At 45.2% G+C, this 18,085-nt stretch overlaps 1 protein-coding gene across 1 annotated transcript in view; it reads right to left on the bottom strand.

Annotated features, from left to right (window-relative positions):
* Grip1 (glutamate receptor interacting protein 1) overlaps window positions 1-18,085 on the bottom strand; it is a 274,899-nt gene that overhangs the window by 19,399 nt on the left and 237,415 nt on the right. Inside the window, 4 exon segments of the mRNA XM_042054253.1 lie at window positions 4,792-5,025; window positions 9,311-9,355; window positions 9,485-9,596; window positions 11,035-11,191. Coding sequence (XP_041910187.1) covers window positions 4,792-5,025; window positions 9,311-9,355; window positions 9,485-9,596; window positions 11,035-11,191 — 548 coding nt within the window.

An 18,085-nucleotide genomic window follows, 5' to 3' on the forward strand; every position in this document is an offset into this window, starting at 1 on the left:
CTGGGTGGCTGGGGGCTGGGTGTCCTGGTGTCTGGGTGGCTGTGTAGCTGCGTGGCTGGTTGGCCAGAGGCTGTGTAGCTGGGTGGCTGGTTGGCCAAAGGCTGTGTAGCTGGGTGGCTGGGAGGCTGTATAGCTGGGTGGCTGGGTGGCTGGTTGGCCGGAGGCTGTGTAGCTGGGTGGCTGTGTAGCTGTGTGGCTGTGTAGCTGGGTGGCTTGGGGCTGGGTGTCCTGGTGTCTGGGTGTCTGTGTAGCTGGGTGACTGGTTGGCCAGAGGCTGTGTAGCTGGGTGGCTGGGAGGCCGTGTAGCTGGGTGGCTGGGAGGCTGTGTAGCTGGGTGGCTGGGAGGCCGTGTAGCTGGGTGGCTGGGAGGCTGTGTAGCTGGGTGGCTGGTTGGCCAAAGGCTGTGTAGCTGGGTGGCTGGGAGGCTGTATAGCTGGGTGGCTTGGTGGCTGTGTAGCTGGGTGGCTGTGTAGCTGTGTAGCTGGGTGGCCTGAGGCCATGTAGCTGGGTGGCTGGGAGGCTGTGTAGCTGGGTGGCTGGGTGGCCTGAGGCTGTGTAGCTGGGTGGCTGGGTGGCCTGAGGCCGTGTAGCTGGGTGGCTGGTCCCTTGCATCCTCCTCTCCTCCTTTTGTCACTCCTTGATCCCCTCTTCCAAGATTTCTCTTCCCATTTATTCCTCTGCCTGCCAGCCCTGCCTATCCTTTTTCTTGCCTTGCTATTGGCCATTCAGTTCTTTATTAGACCAATCAGGTGTTTTAGGCAGGTAAAGTAACACAGTTTCACAGAGTTAAACGCAATATAAAGGATGCGACACATCTTTGTATCATTAAACAAATATTCAACAGCATATAAGAGTGTAACACACCTATAACTAATATTCCACAACAGTCCAAACACCACAGTCAAGAAACTAGCAGACAGGTGAACACTGCTGTATGAAGGAAATGTGAATGGCCCCACCCCTTGAGGTTTTACTTTCCATGTCTTTTCTTACAATGCATGTTTATCCATTCATCCTATCTTGATCCAGTCTGGACACAAATGGGCCCAAACTTAAGCCGCGCCGACAACCAACAGAAAGACTGAAGCAGAAAAAGAACACCACGCTTGTTCAGAGCCGTTTATGTCACCTACCCTGTTCACACCAACCTCTGTAGCCTCTGGGAAATCCCTCTACGATAACTTTTCAGGGATTGAAAATGAGCATTTGTGCAGACTCTAGCTAGCTTGGTTATCTTCAACCTAAGGAGGGAGGGGAGTTGCCTAATTCTGTGGCTTCTTCTCCATGCTGCCACTACGTTCTAACAAAGGCTTATGACAAGCAGGCAGGATCCGAAGGAAGATAACTTCATTCTATCAGTGTTATGGTTTGAATCCACAATGTTCCCCATGACATCACTATTTGAATGATTGATCCCAGATGCTGGCAATATTTTGGGAGGCTGTGGAAACCATAGGAAGCCTGGTTGGGAGAAGTAGATTGCTGGTCTGTAGGAAGATTTTATTACTGACTGCTTCCTGAACTGATCTATGCTTTCTGGTCCATGATGAAAAGAGAACATTTCAGACACGCCACACCTACGGGGATGGGCTTCATCTTCTGAAACCATTGACTGCATCCTCTGAAACATGAACAAAACTAAACCTCTCCTTCCACAACCAGTTTCCATTAGACATTCCATCACAGCGATGAAGATTGACTAAAACCATCACCACGTTAGCATGCTTTTCCATGACGCCAGGTCCTCAAAGACACACGCATATAAGACAGGGGCACAGCCAAGGGTCTTGACGCTGAGGCCAGTCTGTTTGTTAAGATCCATTTCCTTCTCAGTTACTGGAGTGTGCTGAGCAGCAAACACATTGGATGGCCTATTGGGGGTAACCACATTCACCTGAAGGTACCTGAGATGTTCTCATAAGCTGCCCCAAGAACTCCACAACATCAGCCCATAGACCGCATCTCTCCTAGATACTCTGGGAGGTCTCATCTTAACTAGATACTCTGGGAGGCCGCATCTTAACTAGATACTCTGGGAGGCCTCATCTTAACGAGATACTCTGGGAGGCTCTAATCTTAACTAGATACTCTGGGAGGCTCTAATCTTAACTAGATACTCTGGGAGGCCTCATCTTAACGAGATACTCTGGGAGGCTCTAATCTTAACTAGATACTCTGGGAGGCCTCATCTTAACGAGATACTCTGGGAGGCTCTAATCTTAGAGCATCACTTAGCTTTAGAGAGCCCCGTTTTATTGAAGACAAGTTTAGAAGAAAGAAAATCAACCGGAGAAATGGACTTATAACAACTATTGAGGAGAGATGATTGACACAAAGGGGAAAAAGCAACGTTACATTTATGAGGTCACACTGACCCATTTGTGCCCATCATTTCATGACCTCCCCATTTCACACACTGGTACACAAATGTGCCAACGGATGCACTGCCTTCTGTTACATTAATAAGTGTGTGATACAGTTTTCTTTTTAAAATAAGATTTGTGTTTCATTAGAGCCCCACTAAAAACTCTCAGTTATAACAACATCCACATCCACTTTACTGTCATGATTTTTGCTGAATGCTTTCAGCACAGGGATGATGGGGAGACAAGACATTTATGTTCCTGGGCCATAAGCAGCTGTCTTTGAAGAGATAGCTTCACTCTGGAAAAAAAAGTCAATTTCATGGCTGCAACTTATTGTATAAATGAGACTAATGTGTCAACTCAAAATAGTATGTGTCTATTGTGATAGTATGTGTCTATTGTGACTAGTATGTGTCTATTGTGAGGGTTAGAAACAGGCAGCAGATGGGCAGAGTTCAATAGGTACTTGCATGTTGTTATTTCTTTGAGGCTAAAGAAGAGGAGGTAAACATGGTTTTCTCGGCGTGGGTGGAAGCTGAGAGAAGAGGAAAAGGCAGTGTTCACACACAACCAAGCGAATGAGGAGGGTTGGGTTTCTTCTTGGCATAGCAGAGTTAGCACTGAGCGTGTAGCCTTTGCGGTTTCCTACAGCATGATGGTATATGTCCATCTGCGAGTTAGGATATGTGAATTACCAAGCAGACGTATTTAGGACAACCAGACACACAAGCTAAACTGCACAGTGGGCTCAGTCTGGATCCTAATAATAAAATGCCAGAAGAAGCTTTGCTTTTCTGAAATTTTCCTAATGCAAAGAACCCTGGTCATGTGAGAATATTTTCATGCCCCCAATACACTATGCTGTTTGATAGCCCTTTGAAGATGCTTCTTTCTGGGCTTGGAATGTCTCTTCACCTCCATCCCCCTCTGCACCATCAATACGGCTAGGAGGCTTTTCCCGTTTCCTTCACCTTCTGCGCTCCGAGGCTACCCAGGCTTGCTACTGTCATTGTGCTGATCCCACTATCATCCCATTGTTTCCAAGATGGTTTCCCACTAGATTCTGTGCTTCCCACGGATAGGCAGTACGTCCTTTGATGGAATGTATATACATTCTGCACAGTCTGTATGTCAAGTGTATGGACAATGTGTGGTAAGGAACCAGAATCAGAGCTCTCATTACATCGTCTTCCTCCATCGTAAACTGTCAGCTACAAAACAGGTAGCTCTGCTTTGTCGGGTAGTTAGGGAAACTGAAATCTTCAATGGAAAAGGGAGTAGGGTCCCGTTAATTCCTTTTGACCTGATACGTGTATGGTCTTTTCAGTAAAATGAATTACGTGAGGAGATTATTAATGATAGGGAGCACCTTGGTTCTCATGAAACGTGGGGTTGCAGTTGTTACTTTTTGTACATCCTCATCTACTGAAAAAGCATAAGGCACCTCGGCTAGCCGAGTGAGCCAGAGACACCTCCCTACCACCACTGCTCATGCAGGCCAGGGAATTGCTTGCATAATTGCATGACTTGAACTCTGCAGGCAGCTCTGGAGTGTGGCTAAATGTGATAATTTTCTCCATGAGGTGGACAATATTGTAATTCACCATGGAACCTAACCAGGGTTCACGCTGTCCTGACCCAGATTTCTAATGTTTTGTTGAAAATTTCCCATCTAATGTAGGCATGTAATTGAGGAGTAAGCCTGATTACTGATGTGGGATGTCCTTCTGTATATATGCTGCTTTTATTGGTTGAAGAATAAAGCTGTTTAGCCAGTGGCTTAGCAGAGTAAGGTCAGGTGGAAAATCAAAACAGAGATAGACAGAGTAGGCGGAGTCAAGGAGACACCTTGTAGCTGCTGAAGGAGAAAGATACCAGAACATTACAGGTAAGCCGTAGCCTCGTGGCGACACATAGATCAATAGAAATGTATTAATTTGAGATGTAAGAGCTAGCTAGAAATATGCCTTAGCCATTGGCCAAAGCAGCTTCTTCATTAACCAATGGTAACAAAACACATTCTCAGCATACAGAGGGGACTCCCACATCAGCTTACAGAGAACTTTAGGCCTCTTTTCAGTGAAGAGATGAACACAACATATGTAAAAAACCCATTCACCTTTCAGTGAGCACAGACTAGTTCATCAAAGCTCTACGTAACGTTAGAATCTAACATCTTGTAAGATTTTGATCAATTTTTGATAAGCACATCACCTGAAAAATCAATCTTCCCCATTTTCCAGGTTAATCCTCCCAGGGGACATGTTTGAAGAAGTCAGTCTCCGGGGCTTTGCCTTTCAACTCTGTGGTCTCTCTTTGTCTGAGCCCGCAGAAGAAGTCATGGCTGAGCTTGCATCAAAGCTACAGTGCCATGCAGAATGGCTGGCGATATCAGGAAAGAAGAAGGAGGAGAGAGTCTACTGACCTTGTGAAGTTCCACGGGAGTTGGGGACATGATCTCCTTAATTTCTTGTTTCATTTTCCTCAGGGTTACTGACTTCCTGCCCACATCTGAAGGCAGAGTGTTGCTGCGGGTCGTTTGGCTGTAGTGTGGCCGTGAACTGCTCCGTTCCTGGAAGCTGGCCTGCCGCCCCAGCTGAGTGCGGGCCGTTGGAGCCTCATGATTCAAACTCATGGTGCTCCCCGACATGATTGTTGCCTGTGGCATTGACAATTTTCAGAGACAATTAAACCACAGAAAAGGAAAGGGTTTGCTTGCTCAACGTTAAGCACAATTCTCCCTCTGCCCAGTCAAAATATGGTGTCTTCAGGGCATAACCAAAGGCTGGAGAATGGACGCACTAGCTGAACTATGAAAATCTGGAACATGCTTTGCAATTACATTTAGAATGCACATCTTGAGTCCAATGGAAGTACTTAAGCCCTTGAGTTTATTTAATCAAATACCACCCCTAGCAATGCTGAGGCAAATTGAAAAGCTCCAACTATAGCTTACTGCACACTGCACTTTCATTTTAAGCACCAACTTCGCACCAAGTTGACTGTAAGAGCTGGGATTCATGAAGCCATCTTCAGTGTGTCTTAGAGAAGTGGCCGTAGAGCTTCACAGTGAAGACCAGGCTGCTGCTGTCTGTAATGCTGCCTCTGGCTTCAACAAAAGCAAACCGTAGGCTGGAACGGGATGACCGAGGGATATGCAGAGACAAAGGGTCTCCTAGCACTTCCAGCCTGATACTGTGAAGACCATCGTTCCTCTGGCCCAGTGACCTGCCTCAGAAACTTACAAATGCATCTTTTAATGTCCATCAGCATTTGGCTTCCACATCTCATGGTACAGATAGTGTTTCTTAGACATGATCGTTGTGTAATATTCTCAGAGAGGCTTTAAAAAATTACCCTTTTATATAGGACTCAACCATTTGCTCAATTCAATCGTTGCTCAACTCTGAGACTTGGATTGGATTTTACCAATGAAAGCGAAGTTTGCTCCGCTTCAGATATATTCCCTGAATAATACATAAGCAATGACAAGATTGCATCCCTGAATCTCAGAACTGGAACAAAAAAGGGTTTGCAAGCAGTATCATGAAGGGAATGGACATTTCTCATGCCAGACGGTGCCAGGACTCTAAAACCAGGACTGTGGCCATCTCTCTACACTTTATACGAGGCTTGTATACAAATGTATGTACTGGTAAATGTGCCTGAAATTATAGAAACAGAAATTATGTCCATGCCCTTGTGAATAAATAATGTGTGGCTTGTTTACATTAATGAAAAAGCCGGGAGCAACGAAGCCTGATCTGTTGAACTCTTTTGGATTGATTCATTAATTTAAACCTAGGAAGTCTGTCTGGGAGGCACTTGACTCATCCCCGTTTATAGGAGACTGAAGCACAAAGCAGTTTACTTGCCCAAGATCCCCTAAGCTGGGACTGAACCAAGGGTGAACCTGTAGCTGTGTCCTAGACGGAACACTGCAGAGGGAGCGCCATCTTTATTTGTCATCGAGAGTAAGAGTTTGTATCTCTCCGTCGATGTTCAGTTTATATGTGTGCCACTAAGGAAGCACCACCGTCAAGTACTGGCGCAAATATACATAGATCCAAACAACCGCACGGAAAAGAAACAAACCCGACAAACACGTGCTGGCTAGACCACACGTGCCATAGATGCTTTGGAGAATGGGCATTCTAGCTGCAGGGAAATCCTTGCCGACTACCGAGCGCCCCCTACAGTATGACTTGATATTCAGTACCAGCACAGGGAGGGTTTATAGGCTTCACAGTGGGAGGAAGAAGCTGGACATATGGGTTCCGGATCTTGTCGTGAGTCTGGTAATGGGAACCCCAGCTGTTGGTTGCAATCTTGCTCCTTGCCTAATCTGGCTCTCTGCCTTTCCCGGTCACGTAAACTGCCCCTCTGTAGGTAAAAAGTCTCTAATATTTAAGCAAATGTAGGCATCTATAGTATTACATATTTCTGATTAATAGCTTTTTGAGGTTTAGTGACACCAGCTATGTTGCTCTCATGGGAGGCATGGTGCTTCCATACATCACTTCTGTGTTTAGTCCATGGCAACTGACAGAACCCGATGATTTTTTTTTTCTGCAGTGGTGACTGTCTTTCATTGTGCTTTCCTACTTAGAACCTTCATCTGCTTTATTTATATCTATTTTTCCTTCTCATTTTTTTTTTGTGAGATCCACAGGAAGCATGTGGGAAATAAATCAATGACTGAGTCTGAGGGCTGACAATCTGGCTTTGATGAGTCTAAGCTGCCGAAGGAGACATTGCCAATGGTTTTTACTAGGGTCCCGTGGCCAAGGGGAGAGGTAAGAACAGCTCCTTGTTCAAGTTTTCAAACCATGAGCCCACTTACACTAAACTCCAAGGGAATTAACGGCATCTAAAATGATTATAAAAGTTAAAGTACAAATACAATTTAGGTTCTGACATCTGATTAGACTTTTGTCTGTTAAAATAGTTAAAATAGCATTCATTAAGAAATAGCAAACTCAGTACTTGAGTTTTATTGCACTAATTAAACATTAGGTTCTTTATTAACATTATGTCAAATATTAGATCACTATAATTTCTATTTTATTTTGATTTTTCAAGACAGGGTTTCTCTGTGTAGCCCTGTCTGTCCTGGAACTCACTCTGTAGACCAGGCTGGTTTTGAAATCACAGAGATCCACCTGCCTCTGCCTCCCAAGTTGTAATCAGAGGTGTTAAACACCACCGCCTGGCAATTCCTTTGCTTTATACAAGCAAAAGCTGGTGAGGGAGGTTTAAAATTGCTCAAAGTCTTAATTTGAGTTTTTAAGCTTCAGGGAAGGCTGTATATTTTTCAGTGCTAAAGTTAAACCTAAATTATTGCTAACAATAACAAAAATAATTAATAAATTCTCATTTTAATCACAATCAGTTTAGCTAATCTATATTTATAAACTCCATAGTTTGCTTTTGCTGTTGAAGGTAAATTTCATTCATAGGACTCTAGCTTCAATAAAAAATGTAAGAGCTGTCTCAATCAAGAGAAAAAAAATTTATTTAAACAATGTTTAAAGTTTTTGTGATACTAGTATAAATATGACTCTAATATATGAACCTGGTGTGCAGTCTTCCTAGCTGAAAATGTAACTTCTCTTTGGCCTGAAGTTCAGCCCCTTTCCTCTCTGCACCTGTAATCTCCAGGCCCACAGCATGATGCAAAGCTGTGAAGGAGGAACCTGCCGGCCGTTGTAACACACTTTCATGGCCCGTGGTTTCCATGAGCTAACTCAGTTTCCAGGTACTGAGTTTCCAGGCTCATCGAGTTACCTTTTATAGGACCTTCAACGTGCACAAGGTAAAAGAAGCTGTAAGAAGAGTGAGTTCCACAGGAGACAGGTAACAAAATGGGAAAGAAATGGGAGCCAAAGTAAGTCAGGGGAGGGCATGGGCTCAGGAACGATCATTGTGTTCCTTATTCAGCCTGTGCCACGCGCCCATTCTACATACATGGGGTGGTAAGAGCTTAAATAAACCAGCTGGCATTCAAGAATTGCGCTCTTTTAGAAAACTGGAATCAATGTCTCCCAAATTACTTTAAATGTTATAAGTCTATCCATGCCCAGGTCCTTTAACTGTGCTCTGAAGCCAAAATTCATGCCACGTCATCTAGGGTGTCTATAAACCCAAACTACCGCTCTCCTTTAGAGTTCGCTTTGCAGATTCACAAACATTAGAATCACATAAAGTATCCACACATGCAGTTGAGAAGCAAAATAATATAAAGATGAATAACCAGTTTAGAATTGCAAGAGTTCCGCCCGGTTGTGCCATTCGCATTCCTTAGAGTGACTTGGGGACCTCATATGACATCAAACAAAAATGAGACTTCCACCACTTTACATTTTACGGCTTAGAAACTTTAAAAGAACATAAAAGGAAACATTCCAGGCTTTCCCAGACTAAGTCTGAATACTGTCAGCAGATTCATGGCTTTAAGAAATTGCCCAGAGTTCAGCTGTTACAATCCAACCTGTTCCTCCTCAGATTCGGGTGGAGCTAATACAGAATTAAGACTTCCAATGATCAGCAAAGCAGGGAGTAATCTTTTGCCTGCTTATCACATAGACTGGTCTTTTTAAACAGCCACATGGTTATTAACTTAAGGAGAAAACCAAATATAATTGTGTTTCCTCTTATGTTCCTCTTGACGGTCAAATTAATTTCTATACCAGGTACAGATGAAAACATGCCAAAGAAACCTTTCTGAAGCAGCTAGAAAATGAAATGCACCACTGTTGGGAGTCTGGGCTGGCTCCTTAGCGATTTGGTGGGAAACAGGTACAGTCAGGATTAGCAGGGGAGCAATGGCGGAAGCCACAAGTCAGTAAGAACCGCATTGTATGTATAAAATCAAACTGCTGTCTGGAAGGCAAGGGCAGGGGAGGCAGCTTCACAAGCAAAATATAAACAGAAAGGGTAGCTACCAAGAGAGTCATGTTTCTCAATGACACACGCCTGTCAGCTTTCTCCTGTGGAAAGGGTTAAAGCTTTTAAATGAACTGCTGTGATCAATGCAAACAGAAAAGGACAGAAACAAAACAAAACTGAAAAACAAAAGTGAATGTAGAAATTAGATTAAGCAGCGGGACCAAGGCTACCTCAAGTTCTCTCAGGATCCCCGACTGGCCACAGGTCTCCAGGTCCTCCAGTGCTTGAGACCAGAAGTTTTCCTCTTGTTCAGCCTCTGCACTGTCTGAGGCCCCTGCGAAGCTGCCAGTAAGAAACACATTCTGGGTTAAGGAAAATGCGTGCGCTTGTGTGCAGGTGCGGGTGCGTGCATACACGCACACACACAGAGTGCACATGTGCATACAAACTTGCACACACACACACACACACACACACACACACACACACACGAACATACACTTCTGTGTGTCAAATATTTCTTCTCATTTTCCACAAAAAGAGGGAAAAAAGGATCCACGTTCTCCGGGCTTTCTTTGGATTGTGGCCTCCAAGTAAAGGCATCTCTGATATGTTAGAGCGTTAAGTGGCATACAGAATTAAATGGCCTTTGTCACTACTGCTGGCTTCCAGAGTACTCATGGCGGCATCAGTATGGCTGGGCTGTGGCAGATGGGACCATGGGAATATATTTCCATCTATAAGGAAGAACTAATCTTGCCTAAGAATTTATAAAATCATTATAAACAAATTGATGCCTTCACTTTTTATGGTTTCTTAAAACTATTTTGATAAGGAACCTACCTTAAGATATACTTCTTTTTAAAAAATATTTATTAATTATGTATATAGTGTTCTATCTGCACATATGTCTGCAGGCCAGAAGAAGGCATCAGATCTCATTATAGATGGCTGTGAGCCACCAATTGGCTGCTGGGAATTGAACTCAGGACCTCTGGAAGGGCAGCCAGTGCTCTTAACCTCTGAGCCATCTCTCTAGCCCAGATACACTTCTTCATTAAGGAAGGACAGAACTTGGACTGAGGGAATGGCTGGCTTAATCAGTCAAGTGCTCGCCTTGTAAGTACGAGCACCTGAGGCCAATACCCAGAACCTATGTGGGAGCATACACGAGCAATCCTAGCCCTGGGAAGGCAGAGACCGGTGGATCCTGGGGGCTGCTGGCAGTCAATCTAGTCTAAGTAGTGAGTGAGCTCTGAGTAGATGGGTTCCCGTGGTTGCACAGGCACATGTGTGAGTGTACACACACACACACACACACACACACACACACACACACACACACGCACACTCACCCCACACACACCTCTATGGTTCTTTTGTCTGGGACTGGTGGCAGACACCAATGGGAGTCTGTGGCAAAGGGGAGTTTCAGGTGAGCCTGGGGCTCCATGTGAGACTCTGTCTCAAAGCAAGCGTTTCTTACACGCGACTGTGAAACTGCCTGTGGGAGAAGGGGAAGGAGCTGCTTGCCACGGAAAGTACACAGCTCCTAGAAGCTGACGTCCCCCACGGCTACTCCGGGAAACTGCACTGTTGCCTGGCGCTACTCGGCTCTCCCTAGGCGGGCACACGTTCTAGAAACCTACGTGGCTGATGTGGATGGTTAAAGTGGTGGCTTCGCAAGGTCCAATGGGCGCAGAGAGGCGCAGCTCCTCCCACTGAGACCTGGAAGTCACCTCGGACAGCGCGGCAGTGTAAGTGGAGGGGGCAACCTTACCCGCTGGCTGTGGACCGATCCCAGTCTTCGTTACTCAGCCCCACATCTGGATAAGTCTGGCTTCGAGGCTTGGGGACCGGAGACAGGCTGCCTCTTTGTTTTGGACTCCTCCAATCATAGGTGTTGAAATTGTATCCTGAAGTCTGAAAAGTGGTACCTGAAACAGAAGCAAGGCATAAGAGGATTGTCGCATCTGTTGAGCTATGACATCATTGGCCAGAAGAGGGTGGGATAGTAAGTGCCAGCAGGAATAGCATCAAGCCTGTGGTGGTACTCATCCTGCCTCAGTGCTCTGAGGGCTTTCTTCATAGCCAGCTATGGTACTATGAATATTTGCAATTAAAAGACGAAGTCAAAGGCTTTTTAGTATCTACGCCTTCGGGGGGCTTCGAGCCACAACTTCAGGGGAACCAGTTTCAGGTCCTCCAGGGTCATTTCTTACGCATACCTCCATCTTCCCACACTGCCTTGGCTGACCCAGCTCAGAGCTCTGGACCAACACATTCTTGTTTCTCACTTCTCGGTTCACAGCCGTCCCACCATGTTTCAGTGACAAGACTCATTTCTCACTCAAGTTAAACCCTTGAGGGTGCTTGGCCTGGAGTCTCAGGAGCATAGCGTAAGCCGCCAATTCCAGGGCCAGGGTGGAAAAACCGTGCTCCTGAGAGAAGGGCACCGAGAGGCTGGGCCATCGTCGAACCAGGCACACCCAGGGGAAGGCATTTACCACTCCATATTGCCCTACCGTCTGCCTCTCTCTGAAAGTCAGAAGTGAGGACGATACCAGGGAGAGGAAGCCTGAACGTTAGTATGTTTATCTGAATAGCAAAAGAAAAGATTGCGCTGCCTGGTTGATGGGCCTGATGGGGATTAGGGAACAATTAGGTTATGCAATATACATCACCCCTGAATTTCAGCTAAGCCTATAACACCGAGATTTTGACAGTAACAGACTTAAAGGGTATTTATAACGAGAGAAGTTACATCCTTTGCAATCATATTGAGGAAAGCATTTGGAGGGCATCTTCACGTATGTGGTGGAGTATTAATGCTCTTCAGTATTCTTGGTGGGGTTCACCTGAGAAATCAAGGGCATATGCATAGGCTGACTCCACAGCCTACATGGTAATTATCACACATTTCTTAGTCCATTTCCTCAGGTTGTGTAAACACACACATATGGCTTAGCGGATCTGTGTCTTACTGTATTTAAGGAACAATGTAACAAACAGCCCTCTACCCCCATTTTCATTATTTAGTGGTTAGAACTTGGGTCACAAAGGGGTCAGAAGATGGCCAAATGAGAGCGTGAAGTTAGCATGCCAGTACTGGATAGGTCTAGGGGCTGGGAAGCTGGTGTGGACCAAGCTTGGAAAGAGTAACGTGAAGACACAGTCATAGTAAGGGCTGCTCTTACCCCAGAAGCCGTCAGTGCGTTCTCTCCACCTAAGAAGATACTCTGGTCTCTCTTACTACCTACACGTGTTCCTCCCTTCAGGGGGAAGGTAAAGTCACCTGATTAGCCAGGTTAGGACAATCTCTTGGCCCACTGCTGTCTCTGTTCATCCTCTCCCACTGCCACTAGGCTGTGTGGTAAGCTGGATATAGTCTGTGAGATGCCCTGACCACTCCCATGGCCAGGAGACTTCTCAGAAGAATCCTTACAACTCTTGTTCCAGATGTTGGAAATGCAAGCCAAACAGCTGGAGCACTGGTAACTATTTGAACCAGGAAATGACCCCGAGGATAAAAGTGCTAAGTATTTACGAGCATAGATCCCAAAGCACCGCAGAGTTTTATATATACCAGTTTTAATACGCCTACATCTTTAGAGCTGAAATCATGTCACTGTTAGGACTTGGAAAAAGTACCCTGGTTCTGGCTGCAGGACAGGCCTACCTTCTTTAGCATGTGCACTTACCTTTGCAGGAGCATGTCCATACACACACACACACACACACACACACACACGTGCGCGCGCACGTGCACACACACATACTTTAGAGCTAACTCCGTTTACAACACTTTTTGGGTTGATAAAGAACAGGATAGATTAACGTATGCAAACACTAATCATTTTTAGGGTATTTATTATACTAGGGACCAAATTTTACTTAGAGAATAATGAGGAATTTGGGATGTAACAGAGTAAAACGCACCCTGGAGAGGCCCAGTTACAAAGTATTTTATATTGGAAATTCAAGATCTTTGGCTTTAGTTTGTGACATCAGAGAAACAGCTAGAGGCTATTTGGGGTATTTGAGCCTTTTTCAAAAAAGAGAGTCTATGACTGTGACTATATTTGGCTTTTCTAAACAACACTGACAGGACTATGAGATTAGACACTCAAAGAAAAGAGTTAAGTTCGTAGGCGTGGTGCTCCACACTTGAGGGAGGCTCTGTAACAAAGGCAGCAGTGATGGGTGACACCAGAGTGCTAATCGGTAGAAGCAGTAAGATGTGTGGGCCCTGATGCTGCTAAGGCACTGCGTGCCAGGCTCTGGGTTATACTGGGAGACAATACATCTGCACCTTGGTGAGAGGCAATCATGTTGGTTCTCACTTGTAAGTAGCTGAATGCAACCCCTAACTGCCTCAGGAAGATGTCAATACCATGACTATGTGAGAAATTAGGTGAGTGACAGCCAGCTGTTTCTCGGATGTGGGGAGGTAACAAAATCCCGAGGAATGATCCTCTACTCTGGGAACAAACTGAAGCTGTTGCAAATGAAAAGTGAACTGTAAAAGATAATTATTGTTTTTATTAAATGGCAGTGCCAGTAAATGCAATTAAAATGCATTTAGGATGTGGGGAACTACATTTGCATGAGTGTGTGTTTGTGTATTGGGTGAGTGTGTGTGTGTGAGAGAGAGAATGCACATGCATGTGCATTTTTGTGCATGCCAGAAAGTTATGTTTGATCTCTTCCTCAAAGGCTCTCCACCTGTGTCTTTTAAGGCATTATTTCTCACCAAACCTAGAGCTTGCTGGCTGGCATCTGGCTCAATCAGAAGCCTTAGAACTCCTGCCTTCCCTCCCAGTGCAAGGATGCCCCGGACTGCTTTGTTTGTTTTAATGTAGTCTGGAGAGCCCAACTCAGTTCCGTATGCGGAAGACACTTTAGCCGCCAAAGCATCGCCCAGCTTCTGTAAATGGCATTTTAAGTGAAATTTTGATCAAATAAATTGTAAAAAATTATGCTGTAAGTAATCACTGCCTTCAGAACTGGAAACCTTTATGCATCTCCCTTTATTTCGTCTGCATCTTGGTTTTAATAGCGAGGTTTATACTTTGCGTTGTAATGAGGGTTTAAAATGCAGTTTTGGTTCTTTCTGCTGAGCATGAAGTTTCATTTTATTTATTTGCAGAATGGAAGATAAAGCTTCACAAATGTAGGTGCTTCTAAATCGCATTGGCGTGGTGGTTTTCATTTTTAGGGATAATAAATCTGAGATATTTGTAAAGTCTGGACACGCCAACTCAGTCACATTGGCTTTTCTGAGTGTGTTTCCCACCCATGCCCTTCAGTTCCCAGCAGTTCTTCACGGGGAAAGGAAACTAAACGATGCTGGCTCCTACACAGAAAGTTTGAAATGCTCTTGGGGAATTTACTCCCCGAGTCTATAATTTGGGGGCTGTAAGTCTTGTTGTTCCTTGTAGTTTTAGAAACCAATTTTAGCAGAAGAAGGCAAGCCAGACAATCTTGGCCAGGTTTCGTTTTCAAAGACCCAGTTTTGTTAAGAACAAGAAAATCAAATCATATGCTTGAGCGGCTATTTGTAATTGTTCTTGCCAATGAATGTTTCACGTGTCTGGATGAACACTGCTTGAAAAATGGCAGACAAAGGAAAGTTCTCTTGACTCTCAGATGTCACCCCTGACATCTCTGTGTGTGTGTGTGTGTGTGGTGTGTGTGATATGTGTGGTGTGTGTGGTATGTATGTGTGGTGTGTGTTATGCGTGTGTGGTATGTGTTATGCATGTGTGGTGTGTGTGTGTGGTGTGTGTATGTGTGTGGTTTGTGTGTGTAGTGTGTGTGGTATGTATGGTGTGTGTGGTGTGTATTATGTGTGTATGGTATGTGTGTGTGGTAGTGTGTGTGTATGTGTGTGGTGGTGTGTGTGTGGTGTGTGTGGTATATGTGGTGTGTGTTGTGGTGTGTGTGTGGTGTGTATGTTGGTGTGTGCGGTATGTGTGTGTGTGCAGTGGTATGTGTGACAATGGTGGTGTGTGCGGTGGTGTGTGTGTGTGTGGTGTGTGTTGGTGTGTGTGTAGTGTGTGGTGTGTGTGGTGTGTATGTTGGTGTTTGTGGTATGTGTGTGTGTGCAGTGGTATGTGTGGCAATGGTGGTGTGTGCGGTGGTGTGTGTGTGTGGTGAGTGTGTGTGTGGTGAGTGTGTGTGGTGTGGTGTGTTTGTTGGTGTGTGTGGTATGTGTTTGTGTGTGTGTGTGGTATGTGTGTGCAGTGGTATGCGTGGCAATGGTGGTGTGTGTGGTGGTATGGGGCTGAGAGAAGTCTCTGGCTAGAGATCTGCAGAGGCCCACTCAGCCAAAACAGAGGCCGTGACAGAGAAGAGGCAGCAATGGCTTGCTTAGATCGTTAGGATGCACCGAACCGGCTGGTAGCAGCATACACCCTGGGCCCCGTCTATCACCAGGGGAGTCAGGTGGACTGGGAGAGGGCTGAGACAGGTGAGCAGCAGTTCTTGTGTGAGCGACACAGCTTCTGCTCACCACTGGCTGTGAAGCCCTTACCCTGTTACCACGTGAAGCCTTTGGAGGTGGCTAGCCTAGAACACAGTGGGAGCATGCGGCTTGCTCAGTGTCTCTAGCAAATGTCCAGCTCAGGGTCGATTCACTCAGGGCGGCGGAGGGTGATAAAAGGGCAGGCACAAGCTGTATGCAAAGTTTATAGTAAAAAAATGGGGGGGGGCACTGGGTGGTGGTGGACCACGCCTTTAATTCCCAGCAACTGGGAGGCAGAGGCAGGTGGATCACAATGAGTTTGTGGTTAGCTTGATCTATAAAGCTAGGTCCAGGACAGCTAGACTGTTACACAGAGAAGCCCTGTCTCCAGAAAAAGACCAAAAAAAAAAAAAGAGAGAGCGGGAGGAGGGGAAGGAGGGAAAGAGGGAGGAGAAGAGAGAGGAAGGGAGGGAGGGAGACAGGAAGACAAACAAATTGTAACAGAAAAAGCCTGTCATGGAGCAAATGCTGAAGGTGACCAAATAGAATATAAAATTTTTTTTTTAAATATACATCAAAGCCATCTTCTATAAAACTAGAGAGCGAAGTAAAAACACCAGAACTCGGTGGAACCTGTGCAAGTTGGTGGAAGCCATATGTGAGCATGCAGAGACCTGAGGAAAAGTGAAGAGCATCGGAGATGGCAACACAGGGGGCTGGGCGAGCCTGTGCTCTCAGCATACGAGTTTGCCTCCCTAAACTACATCTTCAGAAAAGATCCGTAGAGGGAATAATAAACACATCTGACAATTTCTGGGGGAAAAATAAAGCAAGACACTAATAATCTAATCATGGAAACATTAGTAACACAAATATATTAAGGAATGTATTTTAGGGATGTGTTTAGAAACTGAGAAAACAAAAGAATCAATCAAGAGATTACTTAATTATATGCAAATGTATTTAAACTTGTATTAAAAAGACTCTTTTTTCTAGGGAAAATACACATGGTAAAAGTGACTTCAAGCAACCAGACAGAATATGAGTTGAGAGCAAAGACTAAAGAGACCACGAGTACATCAATTGCCTTGAGGACAAGAGTTCAGGAGGTGACTATTTACTGTCTCCTTTTGGATAGACTTTAGCCATATTCCAGGGCAGCCCTCAGGGTTTCCTCAGTTAGGAGAAGGAATAATTGAGACCCTAAGGGCCCAAAGATCCAGATCCTGATGAAGGAGACTGGCTTGGAGCATCAGAGACGGGGAGAGGAGAAGTCACCCCACAGATGGCTGGGAGAAGCTCGTATCCTGGAAGCACTCAATTTACTATACAGCCCTTGCGTCTCCCCCATCATTGTCTTTCTGTGTTGTCGTTGTTGGTAGTGTCTGTTTACTTGTGAACTCTTGGGCCTTCTAGTGTTGAATCATTTAAGCTGAGCCTTAAATGAGTAAGTGGGACAGACATTTTTGTGGAGTGGCCGGGCACAGTGAAGAACGTGTTGACTCAAGCCACCCACTCTTTTGCATCAAGGGGGTTCAGCAAACCTGGAACAGCTACAGGCTAAGGGAGACAGAGAATGTGTGAGGTCTTTCTGGGTCAGAACGGAATCTGCTGAGTGCAGTGGCTCTCAACCTCCCCAATGCTGCGACCTTTTAACATAGTTCCTCATGTTGTGGTGACCATAACATTATCTTGTTGCTACTTCATGACTGTAATTTTGCTACTGTTATGAATCGTAACATAAATGTTATGCAGGATATCTGATACAAGACCTCCCCACAAAGGGGTCAGGACCCACACGTTGAGAACCGCAGGGCTAGAGAGACAAGTAGGAAAGACTAGCTCAGAGCACGCTAATTAGTAAGAGAAAAATAAGTACATATTATGTTTTGCTTATAAAAAGTCAATTATAAACAATCAAAAGCTAGCTGGACAGTGGTGGTGCACGCCTTTAATCACTGCACCTGGGAGGCAGAGGCAGGTGGATCTCTGTGAGCTCACAACCAGCCTGTTCTACAAAAACAAGTTCTTAGACAGCCAGGGCTGTTACAGAGAAACCCTGTCTCAAAAAACCAAAACCAACCAACCAAACAAACAAACAAAAAACCAAACAAACCAAACAAAAAACCAGTCAAAAACTAAATCCACCTGGTTGTCACATGATGCCTTAAGAAACCCAGACTCTGAGGTCTAGATGAACAGCAAGTTCAAACTGAATGGCTATAACGAGCAGTCCTAACCCCCATGCTGCAGTGGGTGGGCCTGGCAGGCTCTGCTGTCTCATGAGGACAGGGTAGGCTTGCTGTGCTCTGAGCTGCCACTCGTACAAGGACTGGTTTCCGAGTGCTATGCTTGAGGTAAGCAC

This window comes from Arvicola amphibius, chromosome 17, assembly GCF_903992535.2.
Source record: "Arvicola amphibius chromosome 17, mArvAmp1.2, whole genome shotgun sequence".
Classification (NCBI taxonomy): domain Eukaryota; kingdom Metazoa; phylum Chordata; class Mammalia; order Rodentia; family Cricetidae; genus Arvicola; species Arvicola amphibius.